The 15,217-nt window shown below is 40.4% G+C and overlaps 1 protein-coding gene across 1 annotated transcript in view; it reads right to left on the bottom strand.

Moving 5' to 3' along the window:
* Positions 1 to 15,217, bottom strand: part of LOC144289109 (uncharacterized) — a 199,178-nt gene that overhangs the window by 68,153 nt on the left and 115,808 nt on the right. Inside the window, exon 3 of the mRNA XM_077857375.1 lies at positions 11,473 to 11,530. Coding sequence (XP_077713501.1) covers positions 11,473 to 11,530 — 58 coding nt within the window. The remainder of the gene's footprint in view (positions 1 to 11,472; positions 11,531 to 15,217) is intronic.

The raw sequence follows: 15,217 nt of genomic DNA on the forward strand, positions 1-15,217 counted from the left end.
GGTTAATGAACCTCCTCAGGCAAAGACATCACCATTTCCAGTGTTTATGCAAGACAATGGCCAGAGTGAAGGAGCTGTCCGGAGTTGCCTAGGACCACCAACTTGAATCAGGGAAAGGCCCCAATGTTTTGTCCCTCAGAACACACAGTGTTTAAAAGTAGCAAACTCTATGTCCAAGTCTCATAAACATTCACATAGGAATAAAAGTGACTTGTCATTTCAAAATTCATGATTAAATTAACCATGTTTCTCATTTCAAAATACTGTGGATTTTCATTTTAATTTACTATTAAAAACACTTACGAAGTATTCTAGTAGTACATAAGATGATTTTAAAATAGTCAACTTCTTTTTTTTTTTTTTTTTTTTTTTTTTTTTTATTTATGATAGTCACAGAGAGAGAGAGAGAGGCAGAGACACAGGCAGAGGGAGAAGCAGGCTCCATGCACCGGGAGCCCGATGTGGGATTCGATCCTGGGTCTCCAGGATCGCGCCCTGGGCCAAAGGCAGGCGCCAAACCGCTGCGCCACCCAGGGATCCCAAAATAGTCAACTTCTTTTCAGGGACAAAAAGCATGGTTAAGAGAAATAAGGACTGTAAATAATCCTCAAACACCTGGTTAACTTTCCCCAAATATACCTATGTTGGTGTTTTAGAACTGGGGTATTTTTCTCTAAGGAATGATGCTGCTAGTGATAGTATCCAGGTCACGCCACAGAAACTTACTTTACTTATGATGTGTTTGTTATACTATATACCTGAAATGAAATATATGTTGTAACTGTTTCACAATACTAGTAATTATAGGGGCACCGGGCTGGCTCAGTGGATGAGCGTCTGCCTTCTGCTCAGGCTGTGATCCTGGGATCCTGTGATCAAGTCCCGCATCGGGCTCCCCACAGGGAGCCTGCTTCTCCCTCTGCATATGTCTCTGCCTCTCTCTCTGGATCTCTCACGAATAAATAAATAAAATCTTAAAAAAAAAATACCAGTAATTATATAAGGAATAAACTAATAGAACTAAGAATGATTTTTATTTTTCTGTATGCAAATGTATAAGAAAATTTAATCAAAAGAGAATCATCCACACACTAAGACACTTAAGATTATCTGAAAGTTGATGACGTTGGTTATTATGCCTTATTTTATTCTTTCAAATATACTACATTCTTTTCCCTTGATAATAACTCTACCCTTGAGCTTATAGCTATGACTAGCATCACTGGGGTCTCTCCAAATGTGAACACAGGGAAGAGAGAAAAAAAACTTAGAAAAAGATTTACTTGAAATATATAAAAGTGTGGGAATATGTATGGGTGGAATTTATGAACACTAAAACCTATAAAACAGGGCAGGAAGAGAAGAGAATTTAATAGAGTTCCATCAAGTAAGACGGGAAAGTGTTGGATTAGATTTCTTTTTTTTTTTTTTTTTTTTAAAGATTTTATTTATTTATTCATGATAGTTACACAGAGAGAGACAGAGAGGCAGAGACACAGGCAGAGGGAGAAGCAGGCTCCATGCAGGGAGCCCGATGTGGGATTCGATCCCAGGTCTCCAGGATCGCGCCCCGGGCCAAAGGCAGGCGCCAAACCGCTGCGCCACCCAGGGATCCCTGGATTAGATTTCTTAGCTGAGTCAGGACAGCCTGGTTGTTGTATGGAGTGAGGGGTATGGGAGGCTGACCATAGGCAATGTGCGAGTGGTCACGGGGGTGACTAGAATGTGTGCGAAGCAAGTGTTTATAATCTGGAAGGGCTTTGTGTGGTAAACCTGGTAAGAATTTGGTTGTCAATCTTTGAAAAGAAGCAATTTATTTGGCCTGGCTGGTGACTCAGTCAGTAAGAACAGAGTCAAGGCTCAGCATGGGGTAAGTGAGTGGTCTGTGCTTAGCTTCAGGGTCACAGGGCATGAACAGCTGTAGGCTCCCGAACAAACAGTGCTGGCCAAGAGGAATAAACCAAGCCTACAGATAGCACAGTATAACAACTCTCTAGTTCTAACAAGAACTCTCTAACAGTCAAATCATTTTTCTGTATGACCCTATTAATTCATTATTTAATTGGAAAGGGGTAGGATGGAATAGAAGTTAGGCATCACAATCTGAAAAATCAGTTACAATTATCATACCTAACCTTCAACTATGCCCTGAAAATGACCATTGGGCCCTGTCCTGTAGTGGTATGAGCTCCATTCAATTTTTCTTAAGTAAGCTCTACACCCAATGTGGGGCTCAAACGCATGACCCTGAAATCAAGGGTTGCACACTCCATGCACTGAACCAGCCAAGTGCCCTGAGCTACGTTCATTTTTAATGTCACAAATGGGCTAAAAGTAAACCTGAAATGCAGTAATATTTAAAGGCCTTTTAGATGACAACACAAACTTCGGTCTTACTAAATATAGATGGACTGCATTTTTGAATGTGAGTATGAGCATGAGTGTGACTGTGTGTGTCTAAAGCTGATGAATTCCTGTTCTGTTACCATCTATGCCACAAACAGTTAGCCTCTTTTACACTCTGATACCCTGATGCATTCTGAACATGCTTCCCAGCAAATTAGTTCAAACTCCATCTCGTCTTTCCCTCTCTAGAAAATATGTAAAAATGCAACTGACTATGTCCTTAATTCATTACCAAAAAGTATTTATTTTAAAGTTAAAGAATTCATTCTCGGTGCTTAAACTTTCCTAGACAGACAGGAAAATAAGTAAAAATCAACACTATTTTTTGTAGCACGGTTACCTTTCCTTACCTTAGCTACCAGGTCCACATTAAGAAATCAACACAGCGCTGTTTAAGTACTGAGCAAACACAACGTGCTTCTCCACAGTGAAAGAAGAAGGAAGTACTATTTCTCTTCTTACACCATCTGAGTTAAGAAGGCCAGTTCAGAGGCGTCTGGGTGGCTCAGTCAGTTAAGTGTCTGCTTTGGGCTCAGGTCATGATCCCAGGGTCCTGGGATCCAGCCCTGCGTCGGGTTCTCTGCTCAGCTAAGAGTCTGCTACTCCCTCTCCTCCACCTCCTCCCCGGACTTGTGCTCTCTTTCTCTCTCTCTAATAAACAAATAAAAACTTTTAAGAAATAAAGCGGTCAGTTTTAATGAATCCTGAAATGAAAGGGAAACCATGTTTAGATCTTGGCCTGACCTCTCCACCTTGGCCACATAATTTGAAACTTTCCTCATAAAAGTGCCTTTTGGCCAAACATAATTATCTTTCAAACCTAAATTATAAAAAATTAATGCGTAACGATACACTGTATGTGGAGAGTTAAGTTATCAGAATAGCTCAGGATTCTTTCAAAATGCAATGTAATACTCCTAGAACTAAGTCAAAATCTGAAGCTTAGGTATATTGTGACAATGCTTTCCCACACTCTGCTTATATGTACATTCTCCAAGAAGCCCTATTAAAAGTAAGGCAATGGTAGGGGTGCTGGGCTGGCTCAGTCAGAAGAGCATGCGACTCCTGATCTCAGGATAAGTTTGAGCTCCACATTGGGTGAAGAGCTTACTTAAAAGTAAATAAGTAAACATTAAAAAAAAAAAAAGAAATATGGCAATGGCTTAATACTTTTTTATTTTTTTTTATTTTTTTTATTTTTTTTATTTTTTAAATATTTTATTTATTTATTCATGAGAGACACACAGAGCGAGGCAGAGACACAGGCAGAGGGAGAAGCAGGCTCCATGCATCGGGAGCCCGACGTGGGATTTGATCCCAGGTCTCCAGGATCGCGTCCTGGGCCAAAGGCAGGCGCCAAACCGCTGCGCCACCCAGGGATCCCATTAATACTTTTTTAAAATACATATTATATAGAGTTCAGACAAAATAAAATTTCCGAGTAGTAACTGTGTAACTGCCAGTGTCAATGTCATAACTAAAGTCAGAAATATGATTTTACTATTTGTCATGGCAATACTTTTTAGGTTATTTTTAAGTATATTTAAAGTTACTTCTTTTCTAGGTCAGATTATACCGTTTATTTCTAACACACATCCATTGTGTCTAAAATCAATACTTTTCACAGGGGCTAGGGTACATTTTCTATAGTTTAAAAAAAAGGATGATTCAAGTATATACCAATTTAGTTGATCAGTTTCTAAGAAAGATAAAGACTATGGATAAAACATGACACTTTTTACTAGTGATATTACATATTGGGACTTTTTTGGGTGATGATGCTCATTTTGCTGTCCATTTACTGGTTTCACGACTTGGGACTGAGAGCCTTCATTTTCAAGACTGCCATCTAGATGAGGGTAGTACTTGGCTGTGGGAATTAGATTTTCTTATACTGGGGAGCTGAATGATTTCTGGGGCGTGGAGAGGGGAGTCAAATGTAAAACTGTAACCTCGGCAAGCTCAGTACCCTAATAAGTTCATGGCCAACACTAAAACTGCTTCTATACCAGTAAAAAATAATGCGGATAATAACCTTCTGAACAGGAACATTTTATTTATTGAGGGGAACTGCCAGATGCCTCCGTAGAACATACGATTTAGGGGTGCTATTCTTTAGGGGTGCACACAGCTGGAAACACATGGAACTTCCCAGGGAGCAACTACTGTTAGAAAAGAAAGTAAGTCCAGGTTTAAACATTATCCCACACAAACTTCATGTTCATGGAGGCAAGATCTGGGCTTCTCTCTCCCTTTCCTATCTGTGCAGAGGTCAGGCTGTCCCCAGTCTAGCAGAGTGGGAGAAAACAGAGCTCTGGGTATAAGAGTAGGCTCTCTGCTTTCCAGGACACTCGGCTAAGACATGTGCTTTCCAAGTAGTGTGTTAAAAACAAAAGACGAAGAAGAGTGAGGTTTAATATCCATTTTTGAAAATTATTCAAGTGAAAGGAACCCTTTGACCAGGTATACATATGTCAAAGGATGCTTTATTTCACCATGTTATTTGTTAATTATACCTCAATAAAGGCGAAAAAATTCCATTAAAACTTCTTGATGAGTGTAACTATCTACGTGCTAGGATCAGTTTTGCCTCTTACTAGCTCTGCGGTCTTGAGCAAGCCCCAGGAGCTCTGAGAAACTCACTTTCCCTATCTGTAAATTGGAAGGGTTAAGGTAAATGCCCTCGAACCTTTCTTTCAAATCCAAATTCACAAGCTTAAATTTATATCATTTTCTAACTTATTTTCAAGTATCTTTGATCTTAATCCTACACTAATTTTGCCTTAAAAGAAAAAAAGGGGGGGGGGGATAGTGGGGAAGGGCAGCCAAGAAAGCTTGTCAAGACAGATTCTCTCTGACTCCTAACTCTGGGAAACGAACTAGGGGTGGGGGAAGGGGAGGCGGGCGGGGGGTGGGGGTGACTGGGTGACGGGCACTGAGGGGGCACTTGATGGGATGAGCACTGGGTGTTATTCTATATGTTGGCAAATTGAACACCAATAAAAAAATAAATAAATAAAAGACAGATTCTCTCTTTAACTTCCTGCTTTGCCCTGGACATTCATAGTTTTAAGAACAGGCAAGTGAATATGAAATGTAATAAATTCCCTCTGTGTTAATTCTAAACACTTGGCAATATTTACAATGTATTTTTTTTTTAATTCATTTATGAGAGACACAGAGAGAGAGAGGCAGAGACGCAGGCAGAGGAAGAAGCGGGCTCCTTACCGGAAGCCCAATGTGGGACTCGATCCTGGGACTCCGGGATCATGCCCTGAGCTAAAGGCAGACGCTCAACCACTGAGACACCCAGGCGTCCCCAACGTATTTTAAATTATAGAGGTATTCCTGTCTTTCACAATTACATATTGAGCTACTTCTAAATTCACTGCCAGGCCCTCTGTGCTCCAAAAAAAAAAAAAAAATACACAACAAAAAAAACAAAAACCCAAAGCAAAAGCTTGACAAGAAAATAAGTAACCGCAAAAAAGAAAACTTCTGATTAACCATGTTATTGTTTCTACCCATTAAGGTGGTCAGCTGAAAACTGGTTATAGATATATATTTGTTCCAATTATTGGTATAGATATACCCAAAATACTGAAATCCTTCAGAATCGGCCTACCTTAAAGAACCATTTCCTACCAAAATAGCAAGATACACTATATACTTCTGAAAATACCAGGATATTCAGGAAATAAATTCAGATATTCATAGTGATTACACAATTTTAAAAGAGAATGCTACCACTAATATTTTTAGAAATATTATACTATTCTATCTCTGAGGACTAAAGAGTAGACTATAAACTGCAAATATTTACTTAAACATCTAACATAAAGATTATTTTTTAAAGATTTATTTATTCTTGAGAGACAGAGAGAGGGAGAGAGAGAGAGGGAGAGAGAGAGAGGCTGAGACACAGGCAGAGGGAGAAGCAGGCTCTATGCAGGGAGCTCGACACGGGACTTGATCCTGGGACTCCAGGATCACACCCTGGGCCGAAGGCAGGCGCTAAACCGCTGAGCCACCCAGGAGTCCCTAATATCAAGATTATTAAAGCGATGCTCCAAATTTGGAGAAATATAAGTTACTTTCTTTTAAGATTTATTTATTTATTGGAGGGGGGGTTCTGCCCAGGAAGGGCAGAGGGAGAGAGAATCTCAAGCAGACTCCCAGCTGAGCGTGGATCCTGACTCGGGCTTGATCTCATGATCCTGAGACATGACCCAAGGTGAAATCAAGAGTCGGATGTTCAACTGACTAGCTACCCTGGTGCCTGAGTCACTTTTTAAGTCCATTAAAACCCCTTTTCTTTAAATGAGTGGTATCTTCCTTTCTGGCTATCACAGCTAATCAACAATATAAAACAAAAAGCTTTTTTCTAAAGCTTTAAATGACCAACATTATTCAGAGCCAACTAGCATTCAGAGACTGGCTATGGCTCATTCCCAACAGGGGTCAGGTAACTAACTGAGTTCTTTCACACACTAGCCTAACTGAGCTTTCTTGTAACATGCAATACTGGAATACATGCCATTCAATACTGGAATGACAGCAGTACCTATCCATCCTCATATTCTTCATCCAATGTTTAGCACGTATGAAATACTCACTAAATGCTAGTCACATCGTTTTCTTTGCCATACAAATTGTCACAAAAAATATAGAATAGATCAAAACAAATCCATCCCTAACTGTAAGAAGCACAACTATAAGAATTTACTGAGAGTGCCAGTGAGAAGATTTGTACATGGCAGTAACAGAGACTGCTACGTATCGAGCGCTGACAATGGACCAAGCAGTTTACTTACCTTATTTCAGGACAACAACCATATAACCAGACTACAGCACTGAAGTCAAAACTCACATGCCATACCACACTTTCATATCTTATTTTTTGCGGTCTTCTGTTTCTTTTACTCATGATTTTAGAAGAAATGTTTGGCTACCGGATTCCCCACTTTTCATGATCAATCTAGGTGCCTTGATAAAAGGAGTAACAGTTTGTATTTTCATTTCAGGTTCCCCTCTTAGCACGGGAATAAAGAAGATGGCTGGGATCCCTGGATGGTTCAGCAGTTTGGTGCCTGCCTTCGGCTCAGGGTATGATCCTGGAGTCCTGGGATTGAGTCCCATGTCAGGCTCCTGGCATGGAGCCTGCTTCTCCCTCTGCCTGTGTCTCTGCCTCTCTCTCTCTCTCTGTGTCTTTCGTGAATAAATAAATAAAATCTAAAAAAAAAAAAAAGTCGGACATTAAAAAAAAAAAAAAAAAAAAAAAAGGAAGATGGCCAGAAAAACAGGGCGACTATGAAATACTTTTAAAAATACATGCTATTCTTCTGGCTTGGGTTTAAACCCAAACATAGCATTTCATGTTCTCAAATACTGTTTATATTTCTGCCATAATTTGTCCCTTTGAAGCATTAATAACATCTTTTTCTGCCATTCCCTGAAGTCGGTACAATCTTGTTCAAGGATGCTTAGTTTTATTCTTTCAAAATGGAGGGGAGAAGAGACAAGTGCTATGAAGGGAGCCATGGCAGGGGCAAGGATTTAGCTCCCTCTCCTGCACTCTCTCAAAGCTCTTGATTAAAGGGACTGACAAACACATTTTGGTGTTTTTTACTGGCTTCCAGGCATGAACTATGTACCAGGAGTAGACAAGGACAGAAAACTGAAGTATGCTGCCTCATTTATTGCCTACAAAACCTTAGGAATGGTTCTCAAAGACAGGTGGGTATTAGTTTTGTGTAAAAGAACCACTTTGTGGGGCACCTGGGTGCCTCAGTCAGTTAAGTGTTCATCTCTCAATTTTGGCTCTGGTCACAATCTCAAGGTCATGATCTCAGTGTCGTGAGGTCGAGTCCCATGTTGGGCTCCAGGCTGGGTGTGGTGCCTGCTTAAGATTCTCTTTTTCTCTCCTCCCCTTCCCCAAGCTCATGTGCAAGCTTTCTCTAAGAAAAGTAAGAATTCAAGAAATAAAAGAACCACTTTGCACATTATAATCTTTCAAATCTGTTGTATGCCCTGAATAATCTCAGGTGTATATAATTATAATTTCCTTGTAAGTTAACTTGCCTCTGAAATCAACAAAAATTTTGCCAAAATAAGCATTGCACAGAAGTCACTATGATATTCTAATTAGGACTTCAAAATAAAGAAGCAATAAATTTTTAGATTCCTGTTTTCCAGCACTGGACTTATAACTAGAACCAAATGTACCACCGTTAGAACAAACCAAGCTGCAAACCTAAACCATTTGAAACTTAACTTCATAACTATCTTGGAAGAGTGAATTATCATTTCCAAAACATTTAAATGGATCTCTGCTTACTGGGTGCTTTACTAAACTATCAATTTGTGGTCCCATTAAGAACACTGGAAGGGAAGAAATCTAGTTTTACCATGAAATCCTTTTCCCCATTAGGTATCAGCTTCTTGACTGGGTGACTACATATGAGTATTTTTCAGTTCATTAGATGTGGAGCTGGAAATCCCAAAAATGCTTGAGGGGATTAGCAACTGACTTCAGTGCATTCCATATACAAGCTTACCTGTGCATTATGAAAGTTTAAGATCCTAAAAAAGAAAAAGAAAAAAAAAAAGATCCTAAAAAAAAGACAATCTGATACACTTTAGGATAGAAAAACAATGCAACTCTACATCTGAGCCAGCAGGTGTCTCTCTGCAGCTCACAACACCAACCAAAAAACAGAATACAGAAGACCTCAGCGTTGCTATAATTCTGTGATACCTGGGCCATGCAGGGGCATGAATTGTGAGGTCAGACCACCAAAAATCTTAGTTTCTGAGAAATTGAATATGGGGCCTAAGCATATATAGGAATTAATTAAAAATAAGTGTAACTTTTTGAAAATTTTATTTAACATGCAATATCTAGTAGTGCAGAAGAATCTGTTTCACTCAAAATGGTAAAATGATTCTGGATGATTGGTGAGGAGAGAAAAGTCAAAGTTCAAGCAAAGAAAGCCAAGAAGTGAATGGTATGTGATAAACAGAAACACAAGCTTAGTTACAAAAAGGAGTAGAAGGGTGCTTGGGTGGCTCAGTTGGTTAAGCATCCAACTTTAGATTTTGACAGGTCATGATCTCAGGGTCCTCGGATAGGAGTGTCTGTGTTGGGTTCAGCACAGAGTCTGAGTTTCTCTCCCTCCTCCTCCGCCTCCCCCACCCCCACCAATCCCGCCCATGTGCACTCTCTCTCTAAAAGTAAATAAATGAGTCTTTAAAACCGCAAAAAAACAAAAGGAAAGAGGGAGTTTTGTACATAAAGATTTAAAATAAGGCCATGAAATGTAGGTTTTGCCTACAAAACCTTAGGAATGGTTCTCAAAGACAAAAAAGACTCTCAAAGACTTTGCTCTTCATAAGAGCAAAGTCTGAGGAACTTTAGGGGTGAAAGAGACTTATGCATGTTACTACAGAATACGGAAAGAAAGAAAGCATGTGCCCCTACCACTACGAGCTTGTCAAAGTACAACTGAAATACTACGAGCTTGTCAAAGTACAACTGACTGGCAGAATATGAAACCTATTTGTAGGTTATGAGGCGCATTAGAGATAAAAGAAGCAAGAAAAAAGAATAAAAGGAAATTATATCACAACTCACAAACAGTAAAGGTATTATTTTGGGAAACCACACATCCACATGTGCAAATGTGTGTACCAGGTCCTCACGTAACACTCACTTCTTCCTGTGGGTTTCCAATACAAAGGTCTGAAAGTCAGTACATGTGGAGTGCAACACCAGCACCCACCTCTCTTAAGGTAACAATGTCATCTGTAACACTTCCAAATAAAAAAGTAACTTCCAGGGGCACCTGGGTGGCTGTCAGTTAAGCATCCAACTCTTGACTTCCACCTAGGTCATGATCTCAGGGTCTCACGTGAGATTGAGCCCTGCTTGTTGGTCTCGGAGCTCAGCTTGGAGTCTACTTAAGGTTTTCTCTCTCCCTCTGTCCTTCCCCTTCCTCTTAAACAAACAAATAAATCTTCTTTTTTTTCTAAAGATTTTATTTATTTATTCATTAGAGACACAGAGAGAGGCAGACACACAGGCAGAGGGAGAAGCAGGCTCCATGCAGGGAGCCTGACGTGGGACTTGATTCCAGGACTCCAGGATCACGCCCTGAGCCAAAGGCAGATGCTCAACCGCTGAGCCACCCAGGTGTCCCAAATCTTTTTCTTTTTTTTTTTTTAATGGAACTTTCAAAGGCAATATCCCAAAATCCTCCAAGGGAAATGTGACAAAACATAAAATGACAGAGTATTGAAAGTAAACAGTGTAAATTGCATAACAGAAGTTGGGGGGAAGGAAGTGCAACGTGAATGCCACCTAGAGAAATGTCTAACTTTACCTAATCAGACTGTGGGCCCCCCTCCCAGCGTCTCCTCTGAGTGCCAAACTGAGCTGATGTGTTGAAGGAGAGGAGCCTGGGGAGATAGAAGAGCTGAAATGAGAGGGAAGGTGAGATCTAGAGCATTGTCCTCACCAGGAGACCCAAGCCTCCCATAGCAAGGCAAAAAGGCAGGAATTGTGCAGATTCCAGAGGTGGACACAGTGAGGAGAAAGAGGATAGTTCAACTTTGTAATCTCATTCCCCATATGATAAAAAACTGTCTCTTCATGAATTTTTTATTTAAAAGCTTGTTTTCAAAACTGAAACGGATCTGATACTTCAAAGGTCATCATGAACGAATGCTCAAAATAAAAAACGAACGGTTGTTCAAACACTTTGGGTGCGGTGCTCAAAGATTAAGACAGTAAGTTTCTCAGGCCAGCATATACGACCCACAGAGACCATGTCAGAATTTACCACTGATGTTCCCAATTGCTTTAGGAGCAAAGGGTTTGTTTTTGTTGGGTATTTCTTGGTTGTATGACTCGTTTGTTTTGGGCTCAGGCACATTTAAAAGAACTTCATAAGAGCAAACACTTACATATAGTATTTACTATGTGCCAGATATTCTTGTAAGGACCTCACAAATATGAATTGATTGTATTACTGTAATATACAACCCCTGCTGATTTCACTTACCTACCTGTTCCATAGCTCACTCTGTGCTGTCTCAAAGTACCTTGGTTTTTTCCATTTTTCTCCTAAAAAAGATGAAGAAAATACAGTGAGTAGTCATACACACACACATGTTGTATATTATTGTTTGACATCTTCTGAACTCAGGAGCACTAAAAGGGCTTCATAAAATCTTAGTCAATTATTTCAGCTGCTTGACTTTGCTGAGTCCCTAGGCAGAACCCATTCAGACAGTATCCTCGTATATCTAGATAACAGATCTGGAAAACAAATACTTTATGGTATCAGAGGAAATCAACATGCCATTTAAAAAAGTTAGAAGCATAGGGAAACAATTTAGAACAAGGTTCTCCTTGACTCTAAGTCTTTCTACATTTATTATGCATTTTCAAACTACATTCCCTCTCAAATTCTTTTTTTTAGGTGGGCAGTACTTTTTTGCAACTGTAAAGCAGAAACAACAAAAATCTAAAGCTATCATATATTTACTTAAAATTTTTAAAAACTAACAATGGAAAAGCAATCATCAAAAAAGATGATTCCTCTGGGAATTAAGGAATGACATTTACCTCTGCGAATTTATGACTGCCTTTCAAATCTCTTGTGTCCAAAAGTCAACCTCACTACGGTTCCAGAAATGATTATGTTTATTAGCACTGATTGCTAACAAAGCTCATAAGAGACTGATACATAAAGCTGTAATACCTTTATATTCATTTACAATGAAAAGTATAATTGCCAGGCAGTTTGCATACTTACTCCAACCAGCTTGACCAATATATTCACATTTCTTTGGTCAACAAGTATTTCCTGAAATCTCAGGTATAGGCACCTTATAGGTAGGTTAAAGGTCAAGCCAAATTAATTGAAGATTGTTCAGCAAACATATGGGAGCAATCACAATCTGGATGCCAAAGGTCTCCAACATTCTCCCTCCAGACAAGTGTCTACCTATCTCCTGTACCACCACCATCCTAATCCAGGCTCTATCATACTCCTCCTGGACAAACTTAAGACACTCCCATGTATTCCCAGCTTCCACTCTCTCCCATCCAGTCCATTATCCACAGTGTGTCCAGAGTATACATACAAAGAAAGAAAATAGGTCATGGCTCAGCCTTACTTAAATTCCTTTAGTGCTGTACACTGGGCTCATGATAAAGACCTAAAAAGTTGACTCAATGATCTCACTCTGGCCCTGCTCGCCTGCCTGGCTTCCTCCAGCACCATCCACACTGTCATCTTCACCCACTTCAGCCACACTGGTCAACTTTCACTCTCTTGAATGTGCAAGATCCCTTATCACTTCAGGGATTTTGCACACCCCATTTCCTCTGCCTGGAAATAAATGCACAACATTATGTCCCTTCCCCCCACCCAAAATACACACATGCCTAGTAACTCTCAGATCTTACCTCGAATGTGACCTGCCCCCAAGACTGAGACAAATTCCCCTATTTGAAGCTCCCATAGCACCTTGATCTTCTTTGTAGCACTTAACACAGCTTATAATTACACATGTATGTGATTATTTATTTCTTCCATTGGAGTATAAAAAGCTCCATGCCCATGGACACTGGGCTCACTTTATCAGCACATTCCACAAAAGTGGACATTCAAGAGATACTTTATGAAAGAAGGATGGCTTGGGGCTGTAAGAACCTGTTGCATCCACGACCAAAACAGGAATAAATCTGCCAGATAAACCATATGGTTTCCCTGACTGGGCTCCATCCTCCCCAGTGCGTCCTCCTGCCCCAGCAACAGCAATGATTACATGAGCATTGTCTACATTCACATCTGAAACGTTACGGTCACCTAAACTCCCATGGCCACAATAAATCTTAAGATACGAAAAGACAAATAGCACAAAGTTCAAGATACATTTGGGTAGCAACTCTGCACAGAGGACTTGTGGCAATGGGTTACTAAGAAACACTATAAACAAAAGGGAAAACATCAACTGTGGCCAAAGGAAAGCCTTGATGAGACAACACTGACAAAGAAACACACATGCACACATGCGTGCACAGAAGCACCCACAGCACCGTCCTTGGAGGAAGGGGCACGTAAGACTCTGAGTGTCCTGTGGGGTACTGCCACAAGTAAAGGGTGGACAGCAAGAAGGTGTGAGGTCTCCTGCAGGAGGCTCCTGATAACTGCTCCTCCGCTTCCTCCCCGGGCCCTGGCACACGGGGACCTGGTGTGTACTGTGTTAGTCTCCCATTTGCCTTACAAATCAACAATTAGTTGGCATTTCCTAACTCACTGCGTAGAATGCTTTCAATGGCTCACAGCTGTGGCTAATATTTTTAAGATGTTCTCCTAATGTTTCAGTCCTCTTATGTGACATGAATGAGAACAGTGCTGGTAGGAAGATCCACAATGCCCTTGGATCCAAATTCATGTCTAGTCATGGAGCTGGAAAGAGCTGACTCCACTCATTCATGCCACAAACAGAATGCACCTTGAATAAGCCAGGCACTGTTCCAGGTGCTATGAATATAAGATGAACAAGACCAAATCCCTTCTTCTCAAGGAAGTAATATTCTAGAAAGAGCCAAACAATGAACACATTAAGTAAAACATAAAACATGTCCACTGTCTGGGGGAGTACAGGGAGGAGAGATTAAATTTTAAATAAGGTAGTCAAGGAAAGCCTGAATTGAGAAACTGATATAGGAACAAAGATACAAAGAAAGTTTGGGAAGGAGTTATGTAGAGAGATTGAAAAAGATAGTGCCAGACAGAAGAATCCACAAGTGGAAAGGCCCCGAGGTAGAAGTGCGCTGTGTCTGAATTGGGATATGCAATGGAGACGGTGATAGGATATGGGGTCAGGGAGTAATGGGCTTCTTAGGGACCTATAAGGCCTCTGGCTTTAATTCTGAGAGCCCTAGAATGCAACTGAGGTGTTTGGGGCAGAGGTGAATATGATTTGGTTGCTATACTGACAGACTGAAGAGAGAGCAAGAGGGAAGACCAGTTAGTGGGCTACTAAGATGATCCAGGCCAGAGAGTGCAGCCAGAACACTAAACTAGAATACTGCAGTGACAGGGTTTCTGAAAAGCTGATGGATTCTTCCTGGCACTTGAAGGAAATGCCCTGGGATTTAGAAGTCTAACTCCCTTAAGGACTGATTCCAGTGGCCTTAATCCTTTTATCACTAAGAGGGCTGGGGCGGGGGGGTGTTAATTCTTACTTACATAAAAGAAAACTTAGTGGATTTTTTCTATATAGAAGTAACATACGATCATCACAGACAGTGGAAAAAATCAAATGCGAAAAAGTCTTTCCATCACTTTATGAAAGAATACCCAACAGACATACTTTTAAAACCAGGCTTGGATCAATATGATCTAGCCCTGACATTTGTCAGCTGTACAGGTTTGAGTTCAAACCAGAAAAAAATGCTTGGCACAAGACCAAGGAAGCCACACTTCTTGCAGATTTTCTCCCGAGAAACTCATGATGACAACATGATGTAAAGCAAAAAATGGACGTGATGAATATTCTAAAAAAATTTTTTTTTTATTTTAAGTACTCTTTTTATATTCTCTGCTCTTTGGTTAATATGGGGGAGGAGGGAAGAGAGGGAGCAGAGCAAGGCCCAGCTGTCGTCATGGAAACCATTCTGCCCTAGGGCAGAGAAGCAGCTCTACACTTGCTGTCATCAAGCCAGAGGGCAGTCATCTGTGCAGTAAACAAACCCCTGCTCTTCCCTAGACAGAGTGCTGTGGTTTAGTCAGAC

The sequence above is a fragment of the Canis aureus genome, chromosome 18 (genome assembly GCF_053574225.1).
Source record: "Canis aureus isolate CA01 chromosome 18, VMU_Caureus_v.1.0, whole genome shotgun sequence".
NCBI lineage: Eukaryota > Metazoa > Chordata > Mammalia > Carnivora > Canidae > Canis > Canis aureus.